We start from the raw sequence: 17,846 nt of genomic DNA on the forward strand, positions 1-17,846 counted from the left end.
TGAAGATTTGCAACGGATTAGGGAAAAAAAGGATTGTTGCCACAAAAAAAATCCTTTGAATATTTGATATAATATATATTTTCAAATACCACAATAGGAATAAATAGTATTATAAACAATTTTTAAATAATTTAAGTAACAAATAAACATGTGAAAAATGTAAATATAATAGATAGTTTATCTTTGAAATAATGATTTGCATAATTTTTTTATAATATATTTAAAATAACCTTTTTAGGTAGTTACGTAATATTTTATTTATTTCTGTAAATTATCAGTAAAAATATTCTTGTAATAATATTCACATGAAAAATAAAATATCAAACCAAACCCAGCCCTGCCTCTCTGATCTGCATTGACACGTATTTGACTCCTTTGGAGGGCATTATCGTCTTTTCACTGCACCAACCAGTCCAGACATCAAACTTAACGACGAAAATTCTGAAAACTCCTAAACTTAAAAGGACCGAATTGCAAATATATCGAACAGCTCGCACGGATTTAGGACTTTCAAAAAGCAACAGACCATTTAATTGACGTTTATAACCCCAGTCTTTTCGACGACTCTAGAAATCTTCAGGGTCTTTCCGTCATTTCGGGTCCTCCGCCTTTCGCAATTTGGCTTTAAACAATAGTTCTCATTGTCGAGCCATTGCCAGTCTCTGCAACAGCCCTCCGATTTCGCAAATCCCTCCCTCCGCCATAGTTGCTGATCAAGGAAACTTCAAATTGAATTGCGTTCGTCTCCGGAACTAGCTTCTAATCGTCTTTGTGTTTTTCCCCTTTTGAGGAATATCTATTGGGGAATCCATTGCTTTGTTTGAAATAAAAAATTCAGTTGATTTGAGCAGTTTGAGCTAAGCCGCTTTAATTTAGTTTCAGGAATGTGAGTATAGGCGTGCGCTGTGTGTTGCATTAGTTTCCGGTGTTATTTGGTTCTATATTTCTCGCGTTCCTCAGTCCAATTTGTGTCCGGCTATTCTTTTGTTTCTTTTATGTTTTTAGTGTTTATTGGTTTTCTTGTGAATCCGTTAATTTCTGGGGTTATTGCTTGTCTGTTCGTGTTTCTTTGTTTATTGTTATTAACGGAAGTCTTGCAATTTCTTGTACTTCAAGAGCTTGATGCGTAATTGTGGGGTTTTCAGAGGCTGAAGTGGTGGGAAAAGGGGAAGTCTGTCTTTAGGATCTGACGTTTGTATTCTGACTGAAAGCATGACTGAGACCACTTGGGAAGCTGATAAAATGTAAGTCTTTTCTGATATCTTTTTCCAATTCATTCCTCGCATAAGTTCTTTCTTATCTTCTTTTTAATACACGCCAATGTTTTCAAGATTCATGTTTTCTTGGGGTTATTCTCGTGATTTAGGTTCGATTTTGTTAGTTTTTGTCGTTTCTGAGGCAGTGAATTCGTAAAAGTTTGTTTAATCTTTGTCAGAATTTTTGTCCGACCCTATTGTCTTTTAACTGAAATAATTTGGAGATTCTCTTAGCACTACTACAACTAGATGGAAGGATTTTCGTTTCCCCATCAAACTCTTGCAGATGGATTTCGAGGGTTTTTATTTTTATTTTTCCACTCATTTGGTTCTTAGATTATGATTTGTCTGTTTTCTTGCTTAGTGTGTCCTTGGGTCGTGGTAATGTGTGCGTAACTGTCTATACGAACTTAGTTCCAAGACAAAGCTTTACCTATAATGAATTTGGAATACTGTTTATAATTTCATATATAAACTTGTCCACTTACTTTCTCAAGGTTCTGAATTGTTGCTCTTAGGTTGGATGTATATATTCATGATTATTTCATAAAGAGAGATCTGAAGGCCTCTGCCCAAACTTTCAAAGCTGAGGGAAAAGTCTCTTCTGACCCTGTTGGTTAGTATATAGAAAACATGTATTCAAGGAGGGCATTCGTGTTCTTTCTCAAGGGTCCCCTCTCATGATATTTTGCCTATCGTTTATGTGCATGTTACAGCTATTGATGCTCCTGGTGGTTTTCTGCTTGAATGGTGGTCGGTGTTTTGGGATATATTCATTGCCAGGACAAGCGAGAAAGCTTCAGATGCCGCCGCATCTTACATTGAGGTTCGCTAAATCTGAAGTGATCTTGGACACTTGCATATGCTATTTGTTTGTTTTCTTTAACAAGATCTCTTTTTAACAGTTAGTATTCATCTTTCATAAAAAATTACAATCATCCTGAAATTAGGCAATTTATTGCCTGAACACTTGGCTAAAATTTCGGGCCTCCCCAAAATTATATGGAGTACTATGTATTTGAAGACTTCGTCTAGTGACAACACCAAATAATAATTCATTTTACACACTTCCTTGCATAGATTCATGAACAATAATTATACATTTCACAATACCGTGTTGAAATATTATTACTTACTTTTCTTGTTTGGGGAAATATATATAATGGAAAAAGACTCAGCTGATGAAGGCTAGAGAGCAACAGCGACCACATCAGCAGCAGTTGCAGCAGCAACACCACTCACAGCATCAGCAGCAGATGCAGGTGCAGCAGCTTTTATTGCAGAGGCAGGCTCAGCAGCAACACCACCATCACCAACATGCACAGCAGCAACAGCACAGCGGCGGTGGCCACCTCCTGAATGGTACGACTAATGGGATTGGTGAAAATGATTCTCTTGCAAAGCAAAGTCCTGGTGTTGCTAATGCCCTTGCAGCAAAGTTGTCTGATCAGAAGTTAAATATCCCTCTTCAGAGGGATTCTTTGGATGATGCCGTTATGAAGGTGAAGTTGCGAAGAGCATGGAAATATCGGTCATTTAGTTTCTATAGCTAATAATCTTTTTGACATATCTTTGCAGCAAAGGTTAGGGAATAATGCCAACTCACTTTTGGATTCAAACCATGCTTCAATCTTGAAATCAGCTGCAGCACCTAGTCAGTCATCTGGGTATGTTAATTTGACTACCTAATGGAATCTATTTGTACGAGTGTAAATGTTAATTCTTTCAAATTAAGCAATAAATAACAAAATATTCATCTTGGTAATCTTATCTCCTCAAGTATGTATGGTGCTCATGTGTTTTTTCAAATTTTAATTATATATATTTTTCTGGCAGACCGGTATCGCCTGCCACAGCTGGTGGTATGGGGCCCCATGGTCAACCCCGCAGCCAGCAATTCCCAGGCTCTACCGCTGTTAGTAGCTATTTTAATTTTTTCATAATAACCGTTATGCATGTTGTGTTTCGAATTGCGAATATGTCATGACATTCATATCATGAACAGGATGTCAAGCCTGAAATAAATCCAATATTAAATGCCCGAGCTGCAGGCCTTGAAGGGTCATTGATTGGGGTTCCTGGTAAATGCTATGTTCATTTATGTCTGCAGTTAATTTTGCTTCTTTTTATCTGTTGTTGTATGAAGCGTCCCTACACAATCTGATTGCCTGGATGGGCTTGAAACTTAGCTATGTCCCTGTTTCATGAAGCTCAAATTATTGCACATGTGCTTTACTTAACACTAGTTTTATGGATCTAGGGTCGCAGAATCAAGGTGGGAACAATTTGACTTTGAAAGGATTGCCACTAATGGTGAGAATATTATATGGTTTTGCATGCCATTTATGCGATTATATAGTGTTTGACGATATTACAATATATGGTTATAGAATCTTTCAAAATATAGTTTGAAATAAAACCTAGGGTTTTTAATGCAGTGCAATCCATCTAAACAAATACATAATGAACTTATTATTATGACTTTAATAACCTTCTTTATAAATCCTGACATCTAGAGACACCCTTACAGTTTTTGTTGAATATGGTATATATCCTTATTGATACTGTGTTAATGCTTTTGGAACTCATCTCCAAGGCTTCACAATCTTTAGGGGAATTATAATTTTCTTGATAAATATATGTAGCTATGCAGGCACATTAACTGTACCAAATATCCAAAATATGTTGAAGCTTGGGATCAATGTAGATTTTTGTGATTGGACATCAAGCCAGCTTCTAAGCTTCTATATTCTTTTGACCAGCCGCCTTCTAAGTTTCTATATACTTTTGATGTGGTCCATCTCTTTTCATAGCTTCCAATTTCCGTCGTGTATATTTTGACAATTTTAATCTCATAGGGTCTTGATCAGCTTCGGAATGGAGGACTTCTCCAGCAGCCGAAATCTATCATTCCTGGCCATCAACCCTTACATCAACTGCAGATGCTAGCACCTCACCACCCGCAGCAGCTTGTGCTTGCACAACAGAATTTGGCGTCCCCTTCTGCAAGTGATGTGGAAAACAGAAGAATCAGAATGCTTCTGAACAACCAAAGTTTGGCTTTGGGGAAAGATGGGCTCCCTAATTCAGCCGATAATGTAGTTGCTAATATGACATCACCCTTGCAAGCTGGTGGCTCAGTTTTATCCCGTGCAGATCCAGACTTGTTAATGAAGGTTTGCCATCCTTACAATCTTATGAATGACAGACTTGGGTAAAATAGCATGTGTTGCCCAAAGAAATTTTAGTTCTACTGGAATCAATGTTATAATTTGGTCCCAAGCAGAAAATTCAATCTGAGGCTAAATTGTTGCAATTTTAGTCCTAGAAGGTTGTACATCATCAATTTTGATAGGATTCACTCACAAAGATCTTGGTACAATTTGGAACATTAACACTGTGTGAGTTAACTCCTTTGCTTTTAATGACCCAAAGTCTTATGGTACCAAATCTATCATAATTTGGACTCAATTGAAATTTCTGTAATTGGTGAGAATGAGACTAAAATTGAAACTGCTCTTTTTTATGGGCCTAAACATGCTGTGTTGTCTAAAACTTTGCTTAACTCTCTGCACATTCTTTACATATGGATGTCTCTCTTTACCTGTTTTATAGTTGAAATTTGCACAACTACAACAACAGAAACAGTCACAAAGCGGTATTCAATCACAGCAGCAGCAGATACAGCAGCTTGTTCTCTCTGGACAGCAGCCTCAGAGTTCAAATCAAATTCTCCAACAAGATAAAATTATGGGCGCAGGGCATGTAGCTGGTGATGGTAGTGTGTCGAGTTCCTTCCATGGAAATGATCAGGTCAATCCTTTTTCATATCGTCGTAGGATTATATATATATATATATATAATCTTAAGTTTTATAAGCACTGCTGCTTTGAAACAAAAGAATCTTTTGATCCCTGCGCATAATGTGTCTTCATGTTCTTGCTATAGCTTTCATTTGCATTGTTAGACTCATTTTTTTTCCTGCTGTAAATCATATTTCGAACTTTGTGTTGTGCGTAAACACATTGTTATGGTGAACAAAAACATTGTCAAGATTCTATCTGTTCTTAATGCATGAACAAAATCGTTGTACTACTATCTTTGACAAATGTCATTTCGTCTAATGTGTAGTGCAGGTGATCTAGAAATAGTTCTACATGTTCAACAGAACTATATTGAACATATTAGATGTCATCTCATCAACTTATTTACTTTACCATTAAAATTTAAATAAGCCTCAACGAAACATCCATTTTACAACAGTTTTAGATCCTGTAAAGTTTTGAAGCTGCATATGTAGGATTCTCTAGTTTATGTGTTGAAGAGTTATGCATCCATTGAATACATGAAGTTTAGAATGCAGTAGAATTTAGTAGTTTGAACTCTAAATACGGAAATTGAGACGCTGACTGCAAATAATGTAAAGTGAGATTTCTGCTTTGAGCACTAGCAGGCCATACTAAAAATTAGCCATGAGATTTGCCGCCTTATCTGTGAGCATTCCATAGAAGAACGTATTTTTTTGCTTATCAGAAGATATTATGCTAATTGCTGGAATTTCTTCACATTGAAAATAGATAATTGCAATATGCATCTAATGCTCTTAGAATTCTAATTGATAGTCAAATCTGTAGGCATCCCAGAATGCATTTGATTCTAGTGATATATTATAAGCTGCTACAAAGCCCCGCAAAATGATGCAATCATGTTGATGGAAGTGTATTGATATCAAATCTGAAGGTAGAATAATACTCTAACATGGGTGTTTCCTACCATTTCAAGTGTTCTAAAAATCAGAGTGGAAGAAAGAGGAGGCATCCCGCATCTTCTGGCCCAGCCAATAGCTCTGGAACTCCAAACACAGCTGGTCCGTCCCCAAGTTCAGCTCCATCGACTCCCTCAACTCATACTGCTGGAGATGTAATGTCAATGCCTGCTTTGCCTCCACACAGTGCTGGTTCTTCAAAGCCACTGATGCAATTTGGAGCTGACAACAGTGGCACTCTTAAATCTCCATCAAATCAGTTGGTAAGAATAGTTCTCTTTTTTTTTGCCTTCGGTTGAATAAAAGCATGTTTGTAGTATCCGTGAACTTACCAATAATATTATCTTATGGTAGTGGGATGATAAAAAGTTCACGCCAGCCGATATGGATCATTTAATGGATGATGTTGAAGATAATGTTGAATCGTTTCTGTCCCATGATGATGCTGATCTTGGAGACGATGTTGGGCGTGGCATGGATGTAAGCAAAGGCAAGTGAAGTCTTTCTTTCCTCTTTGCTCAAGCCTACATTGGTGGTTTCCAGAATATGCATTCCTATGGTCACGTGGAGATGATTTATTCAATTTCAAATACATTTATGTATTACGAGACTTGCAAGATTGAAAATGATATCCTGCTCAGATTTCTCACTCTATTATATTCACTACTACAACTCCATTTAGAGTTTGAGGTTTTTATAGAAAGTTTGTAAGATTGTAAGCATGAACTTGTAGAAACTAGTTTGAGGTTTTAAAGAAAATTGAGTTTCATTTTCATATGAAAGATCTTTGTAAGTATTTGTTTTTAATTTGATATTCATGCTATTCAGGTTTCACATTTGAGGAAGTGAAATCCGTTTGTGCAAGTTCTAATAAAGTTGTGTGTTGTCACTTCTCATCTGATGGAAAGCTGCTTGCTAGTGGTGATCATGACAAAAAGGTCAATATCAATTTCATTGTCATTAATTATTAACGTTGGCTCGTGAAATGGTTTGGAACTTATTCTTCACACAAAGCAGGTTGTTTTGTGGCACACGGACACTCTGAAGCGAAAATATACACTCGAAGAACACTCATCATTTATTACAGATGTTCGTTTCAGTCCTAGTATGGCCCGCCTTGCCACCTCATCTTTTGACAAAACTGTCAGAGTCTGGGATGCCGACAATGTTAGTTGCCAACGCATTTACTACAATTATTTTGTTTCCTTCTTAAGAAAGTTTGTTTTTTCCTGCTTTTCCTCATTAATATGCTTTATATTCTCGTCATTTTCTCTACAATTTTAAAAGTGCTCTTCTCACTCTGTTATACCGTTCAACTGTCACATTTTTATATGTTCTCAGGTGTTTATATACGGTTTCTATTGCGTCGTATTCTTTTTCTCTGCTTTTATCTTTTTGTTATTTGTTTCCTACAAAGCATACTGTTAAGGTGTGGTGCCGATGCCATTCTCTTAATTACTTCATATTAATACCCTGTGAAGCCAACAACTATGGTATTCGTACTGTACTTTTCCAACACCTGGCGTACAACATTGCATTTTCCCAAGATATCTAAGGTTATATTACGTGTGGTTACTTGTCGGAATAGGTAGAGATTATTACATTTGATTATTTTTGTCTGATTCGGTAGCTTCTACTTGCAGTTTTGTATTTCAAGGCTCTCAATGGCATTTGTTCCTTTATTATAATCGAATGCACGTTGCATATTAACTCAGAACGTTGCTTGCTTTTGAGATTACTAGTGGATGGATGACACTGTAAATGCACTTGTTGCAGCCTAGCTATTCGATCCGCACATTCACAGGCCATTCAGCATGTGTAACATCGTTGGATTTTCATCCTAATAAAGAGGATATCATCTGCTCTTGTGATGACAATGGGGAGATACGATACTGGAGCATTAACAATGGCAGCTGCACCAAAGTTTTCAAGGTACAATGGCATATTTCTTTTATCCCAACTTGTTCCGGTGTTCCGTCTGCATTTTCTATCTCTGATGTTATTAGGAAAGCAAGCTAATAATGGTTTGGTCGACTTTCTCTCTTTGATCGGATTAGGGCAGCACCACCCAAGTGAGATTCCAACCGCGTCATGGAAGATACCTTGCTGCAGTTTCTGACAATATTGTATCAATTCTAGATGCCGAGACACAGGTCTCTCGACATTCTTTAAAGGTTTGTTCTTCAATATAATGCTATTCTCGATTTCTATTTCTGATCAAGGTTTATATCGAAAGATTGATGACACTGGATGTTGATGCGCGCATATTCTTTTCATTTAGGGTCACACAAAACCCGTTCACTCCATATGCTGGGATCCATCGGGAGAGCTCTTGGCATCAGTCAGCGACGACTCTGTAAAAGTGTGGACTTTAAGAGCTGGAAGCAGTGAAGGCGAGTGTCTGTATGAGCTCAGTTGCACCGGAAACAAATTCTATTCCTGTGTCTTCCATCCTTCCTATTCTTTGCTGCTCATTATTGGCTGTTACCAGGCAAGTAATCGGTCCCATCAAATTATATTCTTGTTTCTAAGTATTATTCAGGTGACTAGACTAATAAGCTTAAGCTCGGCGCATACAGTCCCTGGAGGTTTGGAACATGTCCGAGAATGCCAAAATGACGGTTGCGATGGCGCACGATAGGCTAATCGCATCGCTGGCAGCATCGGCAGCTTCGGATGGCCTGGTTGCCTCTGCTAGCCATGACAAGTATGTCAAACTGTGGAAGTGAGTATTTAGCGTGTTCATCAATGGCTACCTCTGGTTATGTGTGTGTGTGTATATAGGCATCTGTATGAATTGAATTGGAGATGATGATACTTGGTGCTTTTTAATGGTTGTTTTTGTTTTGAAGTTGAATTGGGCATTAGAAGAAAGTTTTAGTGAACTTAACTGCTGCTACTGTTGGTTTTCACTTTTCCTTTTTCTGTTATAAGCTAATTCATGTGAATTAGGGTTTTGGTTAGCTCTAATCAGCATTTGAACAACAAATTTTCGTTTTATGATTTGAATTAAATCAGCATGTGTTAATGTATACATTGCTATGGGGTATATCGTGGTTTGTATGTATGTATTATTATTACTATGTATATTTTTTTAACGTGGGTACCTGCAGCTGCTTTTGACAATGTGCACCGCGTAAATCTCAATCGAATCTAATAGCCAGGGAGGGTATGTATGTATGTATATATTAGAACTTTTTTATATTATAATGGCGAGAGTTTGAATTCATGATTTCAAATAATCAGGACTTCCTATGTTGGATCCTACATTGGAGATAATATTTATGTTTGGAAAAATTATATATATATTTTTCCTTTTTGAAAAATTTATAATATAAAAATATGTAGTTGGATGGAAAAGATACACACACGTCTACCGTGTTAACAAATAACATAATTTATGTACGGTCTCTTTGCAGAAATTTACAATAACCAACATGTATTATGTACTAATCTACCTGTATTACATAGTAGTATATAGTTTATTTTATGATTCAATGTATTTTATTTATATATATTAAAAAATAATTAATCCCATTTATATATATATATATACACGACCTTATTCATACAAATGGAATATTTAAAGCCACAAAACGAAGGAAGGAAGTGTAAGTGGCATTAATGGCCGTTGTCCACACGTCAGCCTCACATAGTCCTCTTGCGCTTTACGGCTACCATGAGTTTATCTCCTCTCTCCTTCTGCCCGCCGGAGTTTCGCACCAACCGACGGATCTCCGCCGCGCCTGTTTCTCCGACAAAACGCCTTTGCATTTCCTTAGCAAGTGCTTCCTCCACTTCGCAACCTGAAAAACCAGAAATCGAGCTAGAATTCCTCGGGGTACATCCGATTCTCCTTTAACTCCCTATTATTTCAACTTTCTATTGGATGCTGATTTCTGAAATTTTTTATTTGTTTTGATGAACAATTGCTTGCATGTTTACATCAATTATTCGATTTATTGGTGGTGTAGCCTAATCCGGGAGATGCAGTGAACAGAACCACAGCTATTAGCGGTGAGAAGCTGCTTAGGAACATAATGTTGGATAACAAGATTGAGCTCTACGCCGTATATGTAAGTTAAAATTGCACATTCTCTTTTCGTTTTCGTTTCTGTTGATCATAATTGTTCTTGCATTGTTTCATTGGAGTTGGAAAGCAAAATTGAACAGAAGTTATTTGTGTTCAAGACAGCACTGATATATAAATTTTGTTGTTTATGGATGTCTCATGATCTTATCAGGATTGAAAGCCAATAGTGTGTTCCACTTTCTTCTGACTTATTTTAGCAATTTTAGGTTTTGACCACCATCTGTGTACTCTGAACTCTTCATCTCTCCATTTCCTAAGCCAATTCCATCCATTGATAACTACTTCAGCATCAGTTCTTCAATTTGGATGTATTAATTTTCTTGTCTAATCCAAGTTCAGACATTGAGTGGAAGGAGGAAGAATTCTATTTCAGCATCACTTTGTGAATCAATTCATTCGACAATTATATATCACTTATGTTGAAAACATACTGCCATTATTTAACAAATTTTTTAAACCATATAGCATGACAATGACAAGTGGTAGTTGTGGCGGCTGCATATTAAGATTCACAAGTGGAGAGTGTAACAACCTGTTCTTTCTAGGTTCACCAAGAAATTGCATTATTTCGCATAAAAAAACATAAATTTCAGAGTGTCTTTTCCACCTTCAATGTTAAATAGTGGGTTGGATATGGTGTTTTGTAAGATAAAATAGCGTATTCTTATAGGGGATTGCATAATGAAAAGCTTGAAAAAGAGTTGGTCAGTAAATGGAGCCCAAGAGGCTAACAGTACTTCTCATATATTGAAGTGTCATCTTTGCCACAATTTTGATTGAAGTTTTCTTGGTGACAGGGAAAGTTGATGAATTGTGGGGGAGGTGGAAGCTGTGGAACTTGTATCGTGGAGGTGAGACAACCAACTTCTTGCCTACTTCTGGTCCTTTAAAAAAAAAAACAATGTCTAATGCTGTCCTCATATAGTAAACATTTCAAGAATGTAATGATGCCGCAAAAATGTGCATGTTGAACCACTAATTCAGTACTATTTATGCCAGTAACATTAGAAAAATAAAATGAAATTGTTTGATCATTCTTTGACTAGAGAATACAGACAGATAGTGTGAGCTTTCAATCTCTCATCCGGAGAAACTCCAACAATAACAAATTAGTATCAAGAACTTATAGCTATCTATCTTACAGCTTATGATATCTGTATCCTGTAGATTATCAATGGAAAGGATCTCTTGAACGAGAGAACAAATACAGAGCTTCGGTATCTCAAAAAGGCATGTTTACTTCCTGCACTCAACTTCTTTTTCTTGAAATTAAATGAGATATGAGACCATATTCATTGGTATTCGCTCGTTGCTCACAGAAACCGGAGTCTTGGAGATTAGCCTGCCAAACAATTGTCGGAAACAAAGAGAACAGTGGAAAGGTAATGCCGGGTACAGGTTGCATAACTCATCTCTATGTCAAACAAGCCCATTGTCCAAATTGATATCCTTTTCATTATTTCATATAGTCATGAAAAGAAAGATTGTTGTAATCGAAAACCACAAAGAGAGAACGGAAATTAGTATAGCTCAGCTTCAAGAAGTTTTTTAACCTTATTTGAAAATAACTTCGAATTCTCATTTCTATAGGTTGTTGTTCAAAGGTTGCCTCAGAGGAAAAAATGACGGCAAACCCGATAATGAAATGAGGGGAAATTAGCCATTGTAAGAGCCTCAGGCAAGTTCTTAGCAATTTGGAACACTTGTAGTTGATCTCTATCTCTCACTTTTTGTCACTCGTGTACTTACTTTCACATTTAATCAACAATTTTTGGGTTTATGAAATTGTTTCTCAATATTATGATGAATAGACATTTTCTTGTTTGTACTTGTTTTGTGATTCTTTCTTCTATTTATGGTGTAAAGTTGTTGCAACAATACTGTAACTCTTTTTGTGTTTTGAATATTTCGATCAGGTTATTTTTAGATGAAATAATTGGTAGACCTTATATTTTGCTGTTGGCAATACGGATTTAGGCCCCGTTTGGATTGACTTCTTGTAGGAGTTTTTTGCTTCTGCTTCTAAAAAAAGCAGTTTGCACCTGTTTGCATTGGCTTCTGTCCAAAAGCAGAAGCAGTTTTTTAAGTTGAAAAGTGCTTTTTTCATAAGCACATTGGGGGTAACTTTTGAAATAAACAGAAGGACTTTTCAGTTAAAATTACTATTTTATCCTTAATAATAATAATAATAATAATAATAATAATAATAATAAATACAATAATATAATATAATATAAAAATAAATAACTTATATATTATATTAATACAAATTAAAAAATACAATTCATTATTATTTTTAATTTATGTACTATATTTGGATTAAAATTTAAAATTTAAATACCGAATGTAAATAAGAGTATATAAATTTTTTAATTATACTTAAATTACTAAATATAATTTATAAAATTTTAAAATAAATTATAAAATACAAATTATATAATATTATACTGTAATTTTATGTTTAATTGATATATTATCTTTAAATTAAAATTTTAAAATATAAATAATCAAAATTTAAAAGAACATTTTGTATACTTTAATTTAAAATCTTTAAATATAATTTATAAAATTTAAATAAAATTATAAAAGTGTTATAGAAAAATACTAGTATTATATTAACCGCATCTTAACAATTTAAAGGCACTTAACGTCCAAACAGTTTTTTATACGGAATGCTGTTTTTATAATGATTTATCCAAACATAAAATTAAATTGCTTCTGCTTTTGGCTTCTGCTTATTTTTTAAGCCAATCCACACGGTCCTTATTGAAAATTATGAAATTGCATTAAATTGAGAAAAACTCGCGAAAGAATCATTCTTGACTTCAATTCGATTTGATTAGACACAAAGCTTCATTAAGGTATCACTCCATCCATGTTCCATAGTCAATACAAAACAATTCCCCTAAAACAATATATATATAATATAATTTATTTATTCATAAAAATTTAATAATTCAATATATATATATATTTTAATAATCAAAATAAATTAAAGAGGTATGTTTGTATAAGTGATTTGATTTCAGTTTTTTATTAAAATATATAATAATAAGAATATATATTTCTTTTACTATTCAGAAGAAAGGTAAAAGTAGAACCAAATGAGAGAAAAGTAATGAGTTTAATTGTTTAGTGATTTAAATTAATTTTTTTCAGTGTGTATTGTAAATTATGTTGGTAATATAAAAATAATATTTTATTATTACTGAATAAATTTTTATAAGAAAATGAGATATATTTTGTAAATGGTATAAACAAAATGTGTGGATGAACAAACACAATTTAACATGGTATTTTATAAAAAATTTATTTGTTGACTTAGGGTGTATTTGTTTTTTATTTCAAATAATAAACATTATTAATCAAATATTTTAAATAAATATATATACTATTATTTAAATACATAAATTTAAATTAATATTTATTTTAAATCAATTTCAAAACAAAAACCTTAGTATTAATAATAATTGAGATGAAAATTGTAATAACAAGATTTGTATTAATTTATGCAGATTATTAAGACTAATCTTTAACAATATTCATCAGTTTAAAATTATGGTTAGGTTAAGACGTGCTAACGAACAAGGAGAAAGTAGAAAAAGTAAAAGGAAGCATGGCATGGCATGGCCTGACAGGTAAGAATATTCGGAGGCAAACTTCCAAAGCCAAAGCGAGAGATACAAAAACTGAGCTCTTCCCCCACCCCACCAGCTGACCTGACGTTAGAATCACTCTCTCTCTCTCTCTAAAAACATCAACCTACAAAGCCCATTAAGGCGGTGGTGAATTTTAATTGATTTTCGTTTGCAGGTAACGCGAATTCATCTCTGCTCTGTGTAGGTATATATTAATTGTTGTCTATCTCTGTGCTTGTTTAATTTCGCGCTGGTTTTTTTGGATAACTTTAATTGTTGCTGGAGTTCGTAGTTTAAATTGTTTTGTTGCGATTTAGGTTTGACTTGCTTATGTAATCTTGATTTAGGCTTTTTTTGCGGGTTTGAAAATGGATTAATTTGGATTGAATCAGTAGTGTTTGTGGAATTGATTTAAAGAAATGACCTCAGTTTTTATCATCTGTGTTTGCGACTGCTAGCATAAATTTGAAGAAACTGACTAATTTTGGTATGTTAAGAATTAGGGATTAGATGCTGTGTTATTTGTTCAATGCATTATTATTTGTCTCTTTAATTTTCTACAGTTGGAAGTCTTTATATGTTTGTTCGAATCTTGGGAAACATTGTTTAGTAGAGGGATGATAATAATTAGCACATTGAATAGAAATGTCGAAAGGTGTTTTGATTTCTAGTTGCAACATTCTATGAGTTGGCTCGGCTAATGAAATAAGGTTGTGCTTTGTTTGGTCGAAAACAGAATTAGATAATGCTCTGGAGAGCTTGTCTTATAAGGTATTATAAAAGCTCGTTGGATATGGTGTCTTATAGACAAAATTCTATTCGAATTCTTTTACTTAAGCCAAATAAGATTAGAAAGCTTCTGATGTTTTGATGAGTAAAATAGATGTGATGATACTCTGTATTCGTTTTGAAAAATGTAGTCTTCTGAGACATGTATTCTTTTTGTCGTCATGGTTTCATTCTCTTATATGCTTACAGGATGAAAATATTTTATTCTCTCCATTTGAAGAAGTGGAAAATCGAATATTGTTAAGCTTTGAGGAGGACATTTGCCTATTGTCTCCATGTGCGCGAACTTGGATGGATTTTGCATACTAAGGCATTGCCGTAAAAATCAAATAGAGTGCCTTTATCAATGGAGCTTGCAAATACCCGTAATGACAACATCGAACATGTTATTGACGTTGCTAGTACAGTTAATGCCATTTCCTCTAATTCACCACACGACAGACCGCCCGGGGGCTTGGAGGTGCAGCTCAGTGATACACATCCTTCTACTAGCTCGAGGGTCCCAGTCTATGAACCGTCTCCCTTTCCAACCAGACCAAACTCGAGGAGTTCGTCGCTAATTCGAAGAGCCAACAGTCGAAGCAGCCAAGGAAGTCCTCTGAACTCCGTTGTATGGATTTCAGTGGAGTTAGTTTTGATCGTTGCCCAAATCATTGCAGCCATTGTTGTTTTGTGTTTGTCAAAGAATGAGACACCGAGCGTTCCTTTGAAAGCATGGATCGTTGGATATGCATCTGGTTGTGCTGTCATTATCCCCCTTTTATATTGGAGATTTCTACATCAAAATGCCGGACTTGAACATGCTTCTCGAGCCGAGCAAGATTTTACTCGAAGGAATAATACTGTCGGTCCCTTAAATCGGAGAGCTGCGAATGGGGAAAATGTGAACATAGAAACAAGAAACACATGGAGTAATCGATTACCAAATCCACGGTATTAACAAAGCTGTAATTTACTTTTTATTCATAATCTTGAAGCATTCTAATTCCCCGATCGGTTATATTTTAGGTTTTACACAAATGCCTATTTGTTTCATGAATTTATCTGGTCCTTTATCTGTAGCAAGTATCTCAAATTGTATGTGAGAGTTGCATGTAGTCTTCTTTCTCATAGAATTTAATTTTATTAGTCTTCTTTATCTATCACAAGTATAGTGATTAAGTGAGATTATAGCCAATGGATGAAGCCTAGTTAATGAAATAAAAATCGAATATCAATGTTTGAATGGCTAAAGTGTATGAGAGTCAAATAGCTGCTGCTTTGTGTTATACTTGTTGGATTCATTTTTTATTGGTTTTCTCTTTTTACTCTTGCAGGCTTAAAGTACTCGTCGAATACACCAAAATGGCTTTAGATTGCTTCTTTGCTGTTTGGTTTGTTGTGGGCAATGTATGGATTTTTGGGGGGCACTCGTCATCGGCTGAAGCTCCCAATGTGTACAGGTACTGCTAGACACATACTTCCAACATGTACGTGGTAAAGTTGTACCTTTACAAGCATCCGTTTTTTGTTTTTTAATCGTGCCGGGACATATAGAATTTTAATTGCATCGAGCATTTTTGAAATATATTAGCTGCAATAATTAACCAAATTCTTAGTAATTTTAGGGAGACCATAAGAATGAGATAAAAATGCCTCAAGATTCTTCCATCAATCTTGTCAAATTGAATTTTATGATTTTGCTGCATCTTGGAGCTACAAATACTTCATGATGTGAAGAAAGAAATCGATTCGGTTCCATTTACTATATACACTCACACTGTGCTGTAACTTACAGGCTGTGTATAGTATTTCTTGTCTTCAGCTGCATTGGATACGCAATGCCGTTTATCCTCTGCACTACGATCTGTTGCTGCCTCCCGTGCATAATATCCGTCCTTGGCTTCAGAGAAGACTTCACCATGAACCAAGGTGCCACACAAGATTCAATTAATTCATTGCCGACCTATAAATTCAAACGAAAGAAGAACAGGAGTGGCAACAACAAGGATAAAAGCTTGGGCAAAGACGAAGGCGGTAGAGTGGCTGTTGGTACTGAAAATGAGCGCGCAATATCTGCAGAGGATGCGGTATGCTTCTTTCCCATATCATTTTGATTCGTAAATAAGATGTGATTATGAGCTTAATCGTGCGTGGTAAATGTCTAATCTATATTTAAGCGATTCGTATAGTTGTTGGATCGTTGAAAAGCTTATTTACTGTTCTCTTATATTGCTAGTGTTCATAAAATTGTAATTGCTTCCATTTAGATAGAAATTTTGGAATTTTGGAAAATATCGATAAATAGGGACAAAAGTTTCTACGAGTATTTTAGAATCTACACAAACGAGAATTGTCTAATCTTCAAACCTTATTCCTACCGAGCATCATAAGCAAGCTGGTCGAGTTATATGGTCAAATATTAAGATATAGAATCTACGCGAATGAGAATTTGATTCAAGTTTAAGAAGAAATCGAGTAATAACCAGTGTATTTTGCAGGTTTGTTGCATTTGCTTAGCCAAGTATGTCCACAACGACGAGCTGCGGGAGCTGCCATGCTCCCATTTCTTTCACAAAGAATGCGTCGACAGATGGCTGAAAATCAACGCCTCGTGTCCCCTCTGCAAAGCTGTCGTCGGAGACACCATTTTCAACTAGCAAGTTAAGCTCTCAACTTCTGGAACACTACTGTTCTAAAGACTTCCTGCCCTGCCCTGCTCTAATATAGAACTTAAAATTGTTCAGAGATGGTAGTTTAGTTGAGTCTACTACACTTTATTTTACTCATCAACTTTGCTGTTGTATATATTGATTGATTGTATCACTAATATTTATATTCTAGATTGATTGTATCACTAATATTTATATTCTAGTCGAATCGCATTGACCATATATATATATATCATTCTATATGGTTTATATATATATATATATATTACACAGGAATCCGTAGCTACTACGATCTCGAGTTCGTTTTGGATAAATTCAAGTCGAAATTTCATTAGGACGTTATCTTTTGTTTCTTTTTTCAAGATATTTTACTGTATAATTAAGTTTTTTAATGATAAATTATATATATATATTTATATTATTTTAAATGACATAAACTTGCAAAGTGTAAAAAGAATTCTAAAGTTAAAGATATCCTTAATTTTATCTTGAGAAATACAAATAAAATTAAGATAAATTAATAATTAAATATGTACTTTTTTATATATATACATAAAAACTATTTACGCATAACAGTCCTAAATAGTAAATGAGATAATATCGGCTGAATTTGACGTGAAGAGAGTATATATTATTTTAATATTTTCAAAATAA

The 17,846-nt window shown here is 34.8% G+C and overlaps 3 protein-coding genes across 10 annotated transcripts; all 3 read left to right on the plus strand.

Annotated features, from left to right (window-relative positions):
* Nucleotides 1-599: 599 nt before the first annotated feature.
* On the plus strand, nt 600-8,933 carry LOC127243264 (transcriptional corepressor LEUNIG-like). Of its 7 annotated transcripts, none has more exons than XM_051263187.1 (19): nt 600-738; nt 1,146-1,244; nt 1,775-1,872; nt 1,973-2,082; nt 2,429-2,758; nt 2,835-2,923; nt 3,093-3,171; nt 3,262-3,337; nt 3,517-3,569; nt 4,115-4,432; nt 4,872-5,069; nt 6,039-6,284; nt 6,376-6,511; nt 6,850-6,959; nt 7,039-7,188; nt 7,798-7,953; nt 8,079-8,195; nt 8,303-8,512; nt 8,601-8,933. In XM_051263187.1, the coding sequence occupies exons 2-19, from the start codon at nt 1,213-1,215 to the stop codon at nt 8,748-8,750; spliced, it is 2,658 nt and encodes an 885-aa protein (XP_051119144.1). In that variant the 5' UTR covers nt 600-738; nt 1,146-1,212; the 3' UTR covers nt 8,751-8,933. The 7 variants fall into 7 exon arrangements, 6 of the variants coding, with proteins under 6 accessions (XP_051119144.1, XP_051119146.1, XP_051119147.1 ...); XM_051263189.1 differs by having other exon boundaries at nt 6,054-6,284; XM_051263190.1 differs by having other exon boundaries at nt 4,899-5,069.
* Nucleotides 8,934-9,628: 695 nt separating this feature from the next.
* LOC127243268 (photosynthetic NDH subunit of subcomplex B 3, chloroplastic) lies at nt 9,629-11,942 on the plus strand. The gene is made up of 6 exons (XM_051263201.1): nt 9,629-9,862; nt 9,996-10,097; nt 10,912-10,965; nt 11,282-11,344; nt 11,434-11,496; nt 11,705-11,942. Exons 1-6 carry the CDS (start codon nt 9,701-9,703, stop codon nt 11,738-11,740), a joined length of 480 nt encoding a protein of 159 aa, XP_051119158.1. The 5' UTR covers nt 9,629-9,700; the 3' UTR covers nt 11,741-11,942.
* Nucleotides 11,943-13,717: 1,775 nt separating this feature from the next.
* LOC127243266 (E3 ubiquitin-protein ligase At1g63170-like) lies at nt 13,718-17,427 on the plus strand. Of its 2 annotated transcripts, none has more exons than XM_051263195.1 (5): nt 13,718-13,957; nt 14,731-15,474; nt 15,858-15,983; nt 16,319-16,610; nt 17,022-17,427. In XM_051263195.1, exons 2-5 carry the CDS (start codon nt 14,888-14,890, stop codon nt 17,178-17,180), a joined length of 1,164 nt encoding a protein of 387 aa, XP_051119152.1. In that variant the 5' UTR covers nt 13,718-13,957; nt 14,731-14,887; the 3' UTR covers nt 17,181-17,427. The 2 variants fall into 2 exon arrangements, with proteins under 2 accessions (XP_051119152.1, XP_051119151.1); XM_051263194.1 differs by having other exon boundaries at nt 13,718-13,927.
* Nucleotides 17,428-17,846: the final 419 nt, after the last annotated feature.

Source organism: Andrographis paniculata, unplaced genomic scaffold (assembly GCF_009805555.1).
Source record: "Andrographis paniculata isolate CXL003 unplaced genomic scaffold, ASM980555v1 Contig95END, whole genome shotgun sequence".
Lineage (NCBI taxonomy): Eukaryota > Viridiplantae > Streptophyta > Magnoliopsida > Lamiales > Acanthaceae > Andrographis > Andrographis paniculata.